This window comes from Hemitrygon akajei, chromosome 22, assembly GCF_048418815.1.
Source record: "Hemitrygon akajei chromosome 22, sHemAka1.3, whole genome shotgun sequence".
NCBI lineage: Eukaryota > Metazoa > Chordata > Chondrichthyes > Myliobatiformes > Dasyatidae > Hemitrygon > Hemitrygon akajei.
In genome coordinates this window covers 46,748,235-46,761,267 of record NC_133145.1, presented here as the reverse complement: position 1 = coordinate 46,761,267, position 13,033 = coordinate 46,748,235, and the positions used below count along the sequence as shown (strand labels likewise).

General features: G+C 41.5%; 1 protein-coding gene across 3 annotated transcripts in view; it reads left to right on the top strand.

The window, feature by feature from the left end:
• Positions 1 to 6,078, top strand: part of ccdc40 (coiled-coil domain 40 molecular ruler complex subunit) — a 78,066-nt gene extending 71,988 nt beyond the window's left edge. For all 3 annotated transcript variants that reach the window (XM_073026159.1, XM_073026157.1, XM_073026158.1), the window contains one exon: positions 5,274 to 6,078. In XM_073026159.1, coding sequence (XP_072882260.1) covers positions 5,274 to 5,525 — 252 coding nt within the window. In that variant the 3' untranslated portion in view covers positions 5,526 to 6,078. The remainder of the gene's footprint in view (positions 1 to 5,273) is intronic.
• Positions 6,079 to 13,033: the final 6,955 nt, after the last annotated feature.

Genomic DNA, 13,033 nt, shown 5'->3' with positions numbered 1-13,033 from the left:
CGGCACCGCGGCGCAGAGGCCGACCTCCCAAACAGGGTCCGGCCCAGACTGTGGACATTGGGGGGTGTATCGCCGGTTCTGGGGGGGGGGGGGGTTATGTGGCGACCCACTTACTAGCACACTCGAACCGGCTCACAATTAGCCAGCGTGCAGGCACAAAGGCCAGGTCCGCAACAAAGGGAAAAAGCCTGCGGGGGTTTGTGAGTACGTGTCTCTTGGACCATCCGCGCCCGGAGAGGGCGGGATGAGGGAGGCTTTAAAGCAAGGCTGTGAAGTTCGAATAAAACATTCTTTGATTGCAGTTTACCGACTCCGTGTCGTTATTTTAGCACTGCGTGTAGCACACCGCTACAGTAACTAGTTTTTAGGGCTATGCCTACTTTGTGTTTGATCAGTACTAAATTCTCTAACAGAATCACTTGGGAGTTGGTGCTTGAGAAACTGAAGGGTCTGAGGATAGCTCTGAAAGCTGGACCAAATGGACTGCACTCCGCGGTACTAAAAGGGGTAGCGGAAGAGATTGTGAAGGAATTAGTAACGATTTTTCAAGAATCGATAGATTCTGCCATGGTTCCGGAGGACTGGAAATTTGTTTTTTTTTATAACTTTTAACTCATCTTTGGGAAAAAAAAGATGCTCAATTTTTCTATCCTCCTTACATTTGAAGTCCCTGATTTAAATCACAGATCATCTCTGTAAAATTCTTTGGGATATTGTCTATTGTCCAAACATCTCCAGTTATTCATTGATGATATCATTTGTATCATAATGTCAGAAATGGGGATGCCTACTGATGATTGAATAATATTCAGAAAGTATGGCAGTGAAGGTTTCTGTGCAGCAAGACCTAAACATCATGTAGAATGGGCAAAAATAGTATGTAACATTTACACGAAAGAAGAGCCAGCAATGGCCAACTCCAGCAGGCCAAAATCAAAACACCGGAGTTTGACGGAATCACACACTTGGAATAGTGTCACTCCAACAACATTCAAGAAACGCAACACCCTAGGACTAAAATGTCCATTCACCATTCTAATATTCATTTGCTGTACTCTAAGTACGCTCTGGCTGCATTGTTTATCATCTAAAAACTACCTTCAGTTATTTGCCGAGGCTACTCCAGCAGTACCTGCAAAACCACTAAGAATCTATTGCCAAGAATGAGATACAATTTCTGCTCCCAAGTCACGTGCTAACTTAACTTGGAAAGATATCACAGGTCCTTCATTATCATGGATGGTAAATCCAAGAGCTTACCACTTATCTGGATCCATAATATTATGAATATTAAGGATATGATAGATATCTTCATGGGAGGAACTGCAGCAGTTTAAGAAAACACAGCTCGGCAACACTGAGCAATTAAGGATAGAGAATTGCTGGTCATGCAGCAATTCACATACCACATGAAAGTTAACAAAATTATGTATGATCCATGGATGCTGGTTGTCTGCTGGTAGTTCAAAGTTCGAATTAAACTTTTTTTCCAAGTATGTATACCATGTACAACCTTGAGATTCATCTTCTTGCAGGCAGCCACAAAGAAACGCAATAGAATCCATAAAAAGCCACACACAGCAAAGACCGACAAACGTCTAATGTCTGGAAAAAAAAGAAATAAATTGTGCAAATAATAAAAAAGTAAACAAATAGAAGATTAACTACAGAGTCCCCAAAAGTGACTGCGGGCTCCGGAGTCAGCTCAGTGCTGAGGCAAGTGAAGCCAGTCCTGGAGTCCAGTGGTTGCAGGGCAATAACTGCCCCTGAATCTGGCAGCGTGGGACCAATACTCCTGTACCTTCCACCCAACAAGACAGGAAGATGGGTCAAATGCAGGTAGATGGGATGGGCATAGTTGGGGGATCTTAGCTGCCACCAAGAACACCAGTTCATTTCCACTCTAGGTCCTCGATGTTACAATCTGGCTGAATGCTTTAATCAGTGTAGAGTAGTGAAGGTGAACATCAGTTCATTTTCTCCTCTCAGGCCTCATTGCTTTAATCTAGCTTGGCTGTTTAATTGGTGCTAAGAAGTGGAGCTAAACACCCATTAATTTTCAACTCTTGGGCCTCAACGCTTTAACCTGGCCTGAAATTTGATGTGCCTCAGACAGTAACCCCAGCGATGACCATATCTGCATTCTCTAGTCAAGTTCGCTGAATTCTTCAGGAGATCGTAAAATTGCTAGTTCGTATGGTAACTTGGACAACTGACAATGTCCATGTTTAACTTTGGCAATCTCATTTATTGTTGGAGATATTGCAGGTTATACTGTTGTCCATCTATATATCCACAGCCCACTAGATTATAATTAACAATTGGAACTAATATCAGCTTTCTCATCTTGGAGCTACGTTATTGTGACTTTTTGGTTCCAGTTGTTAGTCTAATTTACTGAGAAATTTGAGTGGTTAGTTTTCATTGATTGATCAGTTTTGCACATCTTAATGTGTTCATTTCCAGTTGAAGACTATTATACTGGGAAATTAAACTAGGTACAAACTATCTTGGTTGGTCATATATTCTATGTTAATGCAACTTACAAATGGATGTTGCTTTCCCCCTTTTTCTTACTGAAAATGGTGGCAAACTGGCACCATTTTACAAATACTAGCACTATTCAATTACTGTGATCATATTTAATAAGCTTCTATTTTGATTCATCAAGAGACTGTAATTGTAAGTGAGTCTTATCTAGTCCTGACCCAACTTTTACTGCTATGCAGTTCTACATGGATCATTTAAATAACAGCTATTTTTGCCATTATGCTAAGATTCCTTTTGCATGAGTAATTGACTCACCACATTCAAAAACTAAAACTTGAGTCTGCACGATTCAGCACTGCACTGTTTAAGGAAATTAGACAATGAATTATGTGTGTGTTATGCTTTTGTAATTTATGGAAAATAAGAAATGACTGCATAACTTTTATTGTTTGCATTTCTTGTGGGTATGTGCTATAATGAGAGGTTGGACAAAGATTGGGTTGTTTTCTTTGGAGTGGCAGAGGCTGAGGGGAGATCTGATAAGATTAGAGAAGCAAATTTCAAATGTCTAATACCAGAGGGTTTGCTTTTAAGGTGGGGGGAGGGCTAGTTTTCAAGGAGATACGAGAGGCTTACTTTTTTCACACAGAGTGGTTCCTGGAATGTGCTGCCTGGAGTGGTGGTAAAGGCAGATACATTAGGGACTTTTAAGAGATGTTTAGATGGGAAAACAAATGTGAGAAAAATGGAGGGATATGGACATTTTGTAGGCGTGAGGGATTAGTTTAGCTGGCCATTTGATTGCTAATTTATTTGGTTCCGCACAACATTGTACATTGAAGGGCTTGTTCCTGCAGTGTACTCTCTGTTTGTCTTACATTTTGATTACTTATTTGATGCTGCAAAAGGTACAGTTGAAACACCAACTACAGGACAACATCACCTGACTGTGCAGGTGATGCCTCCCTCCCAGATGTGCTGAATAACTTCTGTGCTCATTTTGAGGCAGAAAATGGGGCGGCGAGGAAGTCCACCCCTCCTCCAAATGACCAAGTGCTGTGTCTCACCGTGGCCGATGTGAGAAGAACCCGGTGCAGAGTCAACCCACAGAAGGCTGCTAGACCAGACAATATTCCTGGTAGAATGCTTAGAGGATGTGCAGATCAGCTAGCAGATGTTCTCACTGACATCTTCAACATCTCCCTGAGCAACGCCACCATTCCAACCATCAGCAAGAACGACAAGTCAGCTTACAAAGAGCAGGTGCAGCGGCTAATGGGCTTGTCCAGAGCCAACAACCTGTCTCTGAATGTGAACAAAACAAAAGAGATGGTTGTTGACTTCAGGAGGGCACAGAGCGACCACTCCCCGCTGAACATCGACGGCTCCTCGGTAGAGATCGTTAAGGGCATCAAATTTCTTGGTGTTCACCTGGCGGAGAATCTCACCTGGTCCCTCAACACCAGCTCCATAGCAAAGAAAGCCCAGCAGCATCTCTACTTTCTGCGAAGGCTGAGGAAAGTCCATCTCCCATCCCACCATCCTCATCACATTCTACAGGGATTGTATTGAGAGCATCCTGAGCAGTTGCATCACTGCCTGGTTCAGAAATTGCACCATCTCAGTTCGCAAGACCCTGCAGCGGATAGTGAAGTCAACTGAGAAGATCATCAGGGTCTCTCTTCCAGCCATTACAGACATTTACACTACACGCTGCATCCGCAAAGCAAACAGCGTTATGAAGGACCCCCACGCACCCCTCATACAAACTCTTCTCCCTCCTGACATCTGGGAAAAGGCACCGAAGCATTCAGGCTGTCACGACCAGACTATGTAACGGTTTCTTTCCCCCAAGCTATCAGACTCCTCAATACCCAGAGCCTGGACTGACACCAGCTTACTGCCCTCTACTGTGCCTATTGTCTTGTTTATTATTTATTGTAATGCCTGCACTGTTTTGTGCATTTTATGCAGTCCTGGATAGGTCTGTAGTCTAGTGTAGTTTTTTCTGTGTTGTTTTTACATAGTTCAGTGTAGTTTTTGTACTGTTTCATGTAGCACCATGGTCCTGAAAAACATTGTCTTGTTTTTACTGTGTACTATACCAGAAGTTATGGTCAAAATGACAATAAAAAGTGACTTGACTTGAATATGGCATTACTGTGCACTTTGCAGAAAATGGTACAAACTGCATAAAGAGAGGTGATAGTGAATGGGAGTTCAAACAAGTAACTTCACTGCAAAAGCTTTGTAAGGAGGGAATAGGATCTAAGATCCTGTTACCACTGGACACTGAGGATGGAGGCCCTGTGTAATAGTCTCTTAAAGCACTTCCATTGTTTAAGGAGGAAATAAGAATGTAATTGATACATTCTCAGACAATGTATTGAATATGATCGTACAATGAATGTAGAAAAGGACATATCAAATTATAGTTATGATGTATAAATATTTGAATAAAATGTGTTTTGAATTATATTAAAAATCAACTCAGGTGTACATGAGAGTGGAAATACTTTAGCATGTTTTGACTTCTTATTTCTCTTAATCTTTTCTCCTCTGTGAGAGAAACATGCCCTTTTGTATCTGCTTTCGAAACCCTTCTGAAGTTGAAATCCGGAACTCACTATGTGGGGGAGATTCACAAAGAAATGGCACTCTGTCACTTTAAGATCTAGGCAGTTCTTTAAGATGGTGCTAAAATAATTAATGAGTAGAAATAATAAAAAAATAAATAAAACCATGTACATAAACTAAACATATTTCTCTCTCTTGTGATATAGAATCTCAACAAGATAGTGACTTTCCAGACCCGTCTCAAGCACCTTCAGGCAGTAAAAGAGGGGAAGTATATAAAACAGTGCAGATCTGAAGAAGCACTGGAAAATGAACTACAGAAACAAGAGAGTCGAATCCATACCATCAATACCATCATTGACCGTGTCAAGGAGGAGTGGCCTCAGTACCAGGGAGTGCTTCATAAAGTGACTCTTGCACTGGCTACACGAGGAACAGCACAGGAAGGCCATTCATAAAAAAGATACTTAATCATGCCAAACTAGATGATGTAAAGAACTAATGTTCTAAGGAAACAGAATTAAAAAGGGTAGTTGTGAGTGTAACTTTAATTCAATATGACATATCATTCGTTAGATCAGAAGGGTGTTTGTTCATATACTGATTCCAAAAAAATATTTGAAATAGTTTTCTTGTAGATGTATAAATCTGTGCTAAATTCATATGATCAAATAGAATTTAATGTTGATTAAATCATTTCACATGATTCATTGAATATCATTTAATCATTCATATTAAGAAGCAACTAACACGTGAGAGCAAAATGATGAAGTCGTAGAAGCACAGGAGAGAATGTAATCTAGGATTTAATCAGTTGTAAAAGGCTTACAAGATGCAAACAGACAAAAGGAGGCTAAGTGGGGAGATCGCATAACATGTAATTCAAAAATTGTCAGAAGGATAATTGAGGGAAATCCATAAATCCTGCTGAAGTGTGGAACTGTGACAGGGTTGATACTTGGTTCTTTTAAGGGTTCAAAGAATTGCCTTCATTTATTGAAATTTGTACTATTAAATAAAATTCAAAGTTCAAAGTAAATTTATTACCAAAGTACATAATGTCACTATATACAACCCAAAGGTTCATTTTCTTGCAGGCAATGACAGTAACTACAAGAAACAGAATAAAATCAATTAAAGACTGCACCCGACAGGATGGACAACAGCCAATACAAAGAAACAACAAACTGTGCAAATGCAAAAAAAAAAGAGAAAAAAGATATTATAGTAATAAAAAATAAGCAATAAATAACAAGAACATGAGATGAAGAGTCCTTGAGAGTGAGTCCACAGGTTATGGGAACAGATCAGTGATGGGGCAACTGAAGTTATCCCCTCTAGTTCAAGAGCCTGATGGTTGAAGTGTAATAACTGTTCCAAAAAGGAGGTGGTGTAGATCCTGACATTCCTGTACCACCTTCCTGATGGCAGCAGCCTGGTCTGTATGGTGGGTGTCCAAGATGGATGCTGCTGTCCTGCGACAGCACTACGTGTAGATGTACTCAATGGTGGGGAGGGCTTTACTCATGATGGACTGAGCCATATCAACTGCTTTTCATAGACTTTTTATGTACAAGGGCACTGATATTTCCATACTAGGCTGTGATGCAACCAGTCAATATACTCTCCATTTCACATCTATAGAAGTTTGGCAAAGTTTTAGATGTCATGCCGAATCTTTGCAAACTTCTAAGAACTTAGAGGTGCTGCCACGCTTTCTTCATAATGACACAGTGCAGGACCAATTCTCTGAAATGATAACTTCAAGGAATTTAAAATTAATGACCCTCTCCACCTATGATTCCCCTGATGAACACTGGCTCATGGACCTCCAGTTTCCTCCTGCAGAAGTCAATAACCACCCCTTGGTTTTGCTGACATTGAGTAAGGTGGTTGTTGTGGCACCACTCAATCAGATTTTCAATCTCCCTCCTATATGCTGATTCATCACTATCTTTGATTTGGCCCACAACATGGTGTCATCAGCAAACTTAATTATGGTATTGGAACTGCGCTTAGCCTCACAGTCATAAGTATAAGGCAAGTAGAGGAGGGGCAAAGCACATAGCCTTGTGGTGCACCTGTGCTGAGGGAGATTATGGAGGAGATGCTGTTGCTATTCTAAACTCTCAGGGGTCTACAAGGCCAGTGGAAAGCAGCCAGTGAAGGAGTGGAGCTTTCAGGCTTTGACTCACGATTTTGGCAGTTGGACTGTGCAATTAAGTCAGTCAAGATTTGAATAGCTCAGCAAAAAGCAGTTGATTAGACAATCAAGATTTGAATAGCTCAGACTCAGCAGAAAGCAGTTGATTGGGCAATTGAGATCAGGTGACCAAGCAGTTTAAAAAGCTCAAACAAATAATCAGAGGGGTTGCTCAAGTGGAGCAGCCAGTGAGTGAGTGGGCCAGTGAAGGAGTGGGGGTTTGAGGCTTCGATGAGAAGAGGCGGAGGATGAGCTTGCTCCCAGTTAGGCTTTACAATGCCTCCTGAGACTGTGATGTGCCTCTCATGAGATGTGGCAGTCTTGGGGGAACTCCCCTCTCCTGCAGAGTCATATCTGCTAGAAGTGCATGTGGCTGGGCGGTATGGAAGACCTTGTAAGGAATCTGAAGCAGCAGCTGGATGAGCTTCGACTCATAAGGGAGAATGAGGCAGTCGTAGATGAGAGCTACAGGGGGGTAGTCACACCTAGGCTGCAGGAAGCAGGTCGTTGGGTGACAATTAGAGGGGGGAGAGTGAAGGTGAGTAGACAGTAGTGCAGAACCCCTGTAGCCATTCCCCTGAATTATAAGTATACTATCCTGGATACTGTTGGCAGGGATGACCGACCAGGTGTGAGCCACAGTGGCAGGGCCTCCGGCACTAAGTCTAACCCTGTGGTGCAGATGGGTGGGACGGAGGAGAGGAGAGCTCTCATCATTGGGGACTCTATAGTCAGGGGAGCAGACAGGAGATTTTGTGGATGTGAGAAGGACACCTGCATGGTTTGTTGCCTCCCGGGTGCCAGGGTCCAGGATGTTTCTGACCGGGTGTATGACATCCTGGTATGAGAGGGAAAGCAACCAGAAGTCGTGAGACATGTTGGTACCAACAACATAGGCAGGAGGAGGGATGAGGTCCTGAAGTGTGAGTTTTGGGAACTAGGCAGAAGGCTGAAGAACAGGACCTTGAGGGTGGTGTTCTCAGGATTGCCAGTGTTATGTGATAGTGATGGTAAGAATTGGAGGAGATGGCAGTTGAATGCATGGGTGAGGAGTTGGTGCAGGAGGCAGGATTTTAGATTTTTGGATCATTGGGATCACTTCTGGGGAAGGTGGGACCTGTACAGATTGGATGGGTTGCACTTGAACTCAAGGGAGAGCAATATCCTTGCAGGTAGGTTTGCTAGCATGGTTTGGGAGGGTTTAAACTAATTTGCAAGGGGGATGGGACCTGGAGCAATAGAGCAGTGGAAGAACTGCGTGGAGTAAAGCCAGATCTAACATAGAGAGGCTTTGAGGAAAGAAAAGCAGAATAAAAGGTGTAAAGGTAGTAAGGTAGAAGAGCTAAAGTGTGTGTACTTCAATGCAAGAAGCATCAGGAACAAAGGTGATGAACTGAGAGCTTGGATACATACATGGAATCATGATGTAGTGGCCATTATAGAGACTTGGCTGGCAGCAGGACAGGAATGGATTCTCAATATTCCTGGATTTCAGATCTTTAAAAGGGATAGAGAGGGGGGAGAAAGGAGAGGAGGGTGGCATTACTGGTCAGGGATACTATTACAGCTACAGAAAGGGTGGGTAATGTAGCAGGATCCTCTTTTGAGTCAGTATGGGTGGAAGTCAGGAACAGGAAGGGAGCAGTTACTCTATTGGGGGTATTATATAGGCCCCCTGGTAGCAGCAGAGATACCGAGGAGCAGATTGGAAGGCAGATTTTGGAAAGGTGCAAAAATAACGGGTGTTATCATGGGTGACTTTAACTTCCCTAATATTGATTGGCACCTGATTAGTTTCAAGGGTTTATACAGGGCAGAGTTTGTTAAGTGTGTCCAGGATGGATTCCTGTCACAGTATGTTGACAGGCCAACTAGGGGGAATGCCATACAAGATCTAGTATTAGGTAACGAACCAGGTCAGGTCACAGATCTCTCATTGAGTGAGCATCTGGGGGGACAGTGACCACCGCTCCCTGGCCTTTAGCATTATCATGGAAAAGGATAGAATCAGAGAGGACAGAAAAGTTTTTAATTGGGGAAGGGCAAATTATGAGATTATGAGGCTATAAGGCTAGAAATTGTGGGTTTGAATTGGGATGATGTTTTTGCAGGGAAAGGTACTATGGACATGTGGTCGATTTTTAGGGATCTCTTGCAGGATGTTAGGGATAAATTTATCCTGGTGAGGAAGATTAAGAATGGTAGGGTGAAGGAACCAAGGGTGACAAGTGAGGTGGAAAATCTAGTCAGGTGGAAGAAGGCTGCATACATGAGGTTTAGGAAGCAAGGATCAGATGACTCTATTGAGGAATATAGGGTAGGAAGAAAAGAGCTTAAGAAGGGGATGAGAAGAGCAAGAAGGGGACATGAGAAGGCCTTGGAGATTAGGGTAAAGAAAAACCCCAAGGCATTCTTCAATTATGTGAAGAATAAAAGGATGACAGGAGTGAAGGTAGGACCGATGAGAGAGAAAGGTGGGAAGATGTGCCTGGAGGCTGTGGAAGTGAGCGAGGTCCTCAATGAATATTTCTCTTCGGTATTTACCAATGAGAAGGAACTTGATGATGGTGAGGACTATATGAGTGAGGTTGATGTTCTGGAGTATGCTGATAGTAAAGGAGAGGAGGTGCTGGAGTTGTTAAAATACATTAGGATGGATAAGTCCCCAGGCTGCTCCATGAGGCGAGGGAAGAGATTGCTGAGCCTTTGGCTAGGATCTTTATGTCCTCATTGTCCATGGGAATGGTACTGGAGGATTAGAGGGGAGGCGAATGTTGTTCCCTTGTTCAAAAAAGGTAGTAGGGATAGTCCAGGTAATTATAGACCAGTGAGTCTTATGTACTGGTCAAAGCGAGCATAAAAGGCATTGAGCTCATCTTTCAGCGAAGCCTTGTTGTCATCTGTATTGCCTGGTTTCAATTTGTACAAGATAATACCTGCCACAGTTACTGAGCACCCTTCAGTGATTCAAGTTTGGTCTGGAATTGCCACTTTGCTCATCAAGTTGCTTTCCGAAGATTGTACCTGGATCTCTTGAATTCAACTTGGTTGCCAGACCTGAATGCCACCTAATCTGACTCTCAGCAGACTGCGGATCTCTGAGTTCATCTTGGGCTTCTGGTTATGGAAGACTGAAAGATATTTTGGGTACACACTTGTGACAACTGTGATATATTTGCTCAGCTCCTCTGAGTCTAAATTAACTCTTAATTTAATTACCTACAAAGGGCAAATGGAATGAAATATTTATCTTAAAAATAATTTATCTTTAATTTTCTTGTCAATAGGTTCCTTTGAAACAAAATGACATTTGCAGGTAAGCAGGATTACTTAACAACAAATCAGTTCTTTATCTCGATCCGGAGAAGAAATCCTATGACCAACTGTTTTTTTTTTAAACTTCAGAAAGAACAACATTCTTTGTGTCAAAGAGTAAGCAAATTAAATATTAAGGATATATTAATGATTACACAGAAAATTTAGATTACAACCTTTTTTTCTCTAATCTGCAAGAATCAGTGAGAACAATAGGTTTTCAAAAGGAAAACGTATTTAACTTGATAGTTCAAGATAAAATATTATCTTTTGCACTCTGTCCAGTTATACCCACGTAAGTGATTGTTTTAGTATAATTATTCTTTACAGGAAAAGTGAAGAAAATATCATATTTATTTATCTGCTTAATTCCTTGCAAGTTGTGCATAACTGGAAAGGCAGAATTTGTTTTTGATGTGACTTCAGCAACCAAATATTTCTTAGTTTGCATTTCATGTCTGCAGGGTATAACTGCTCTTGTCAGTTTTGATTTTTCCTGTGAATTCTGTATTTTATTACTAATATTTTTTAATAGATGCCATGTGGTTCTGAATCTGAACATGAAACTTCTGGATGGTCTGAATTGTTCTGAATAAAATGTTTCAGGCTCCATTGGGTTTTGAACTTTTTAGACAAGCAAGACAGCAAAAGAACTAAGGTTAAGTACCAAAATGAGAATTTTTAACTCAAATGTCAAATCTGTCCTCCTATGTAGCTCTGAAACTTGGAGACTGACATCAGAAGTAATCAGACAAATCCAGACCTGCATCAACAAATGCCTGCGTCAGATTTTGGGGCTAACGTAGACAGGCTATGTGAACAATACAGAATTATGGCAAAGGATCAACCAGACACTAATTGAGGCAGAGATCAAGAGAAGGAAGTGGTGCTGGATAGGACACATGTTGAGGAAGCCCCCAAACAGTATCACCAGACAAGCTCTCACATGGAATCCTCAGGGCAAGCGATTGTCACTGGGTGCAATCTGCTCTGGAGATGATGGTGGGAAAGTTTGACTGAGGAGATACACTTGCCACATTCTAACCCGGGTGTCCTAAGGAGAGTTTCAAAGACAGAAACATCCCTTGGAGCAGAAGAGCAAAAGATGTTGATTTTCAGATCATTGTACAGAATATAAACAGAACGTTTGACAAATGACCTCCATCTCTGTGGTTCTTATCTAGTTGTACACCAAACATTCATCTGTAGCCTTCCAGCTGCTGTCCCTATGAATTGTTGATCTCCAGCAAGATTTTAATTTGTACAAGATTGCTTGCCATGCCTTAAGTTTTGTGTTTTCCACATTCTGGATTTCTTTTCCTAAACCTAATTCCTTGTTTACTATGACACTTCTCAGAGCCCACTGCTTTGTCCAACCTAATTGTCATTTGTTCTGATAAAATTGTGGCATAGTGTCAGGTTCTTTTTCCAAATAATTTCTCCCAAGAAGTGCAAAATGCCATAATGGGGAAAAAATGTTAGATTTAGTTCAAGCTCAAATGGAAGTAATATACAAACTTCGTAAATCTGCATTTTCTGTTTTGCAAATGTCTACTTTTTTGATAATAGGGTGAACAAGAACATATTCAATAAGTAAAAATGGGTCCCTTGGCTCTTCATGCCAATGCCAGAATTCAAGGAGATACAGAGTGAGCAAGACACACAAATGCCGGAGAAACTCAGCAAAGCAGGCAGGATCCACGAAGGGAAGATTTTGGCTTTGAGTGCCAACTTTCTGTACTATTCCCATAGCTATTGAGTCCATTAATAGCTAAAATCTATATACTTGTTTCTTCAATATACTCAGCAACTGAGGCTCCTTGGTAGAAATTTCCACAGATACATTCTTTGGTTGAAGAAGTGCCTTTGTATATTTGGAAAAGCAAACTAGAGTGTATCACGAATCATATTCAACTTAGAAGAGTAAACATATATTACAAACGACAAAAATATCTCTAATGAGCTGACATAAAATTGATGTTTTTACATTTCCCAGTGCAGTACTGAGTGTATGCCAAAATGTCACTGGCGTCAACTTTCAAATGAGACGGTAATCTATGTCTAATGTTTTGAAGAAAAGCAGTTGTGTTATTCAAAATATTTTACCAATATCTATTTGCTCAATTATCATCACAAAAAGCTGATATTTTGGTCAATTATCAGCAGCAGCTTGTGGGATCTTGTATGGACGAATTCTCTACCATATTTTCTACTGTATGACAAGTAATTTAAAAAAATTATTTCGTTAGCTGTGAAGCCCTTTTGGATGTCCTGATGTCGAAAAGCGCTTGACTTATTATGCCTAATCTGAAACGAGTGCTTTGAACGTCGCGCAGACCGGTCCGACATGTTCCCCGTTGCTAGGAGACGCAGACAAGCGTCTTCGGCCGACCTGATCACGTGGTGTCTGGACCGTGCCACTATTTGGGTATCGGGGTGGTGGTATTC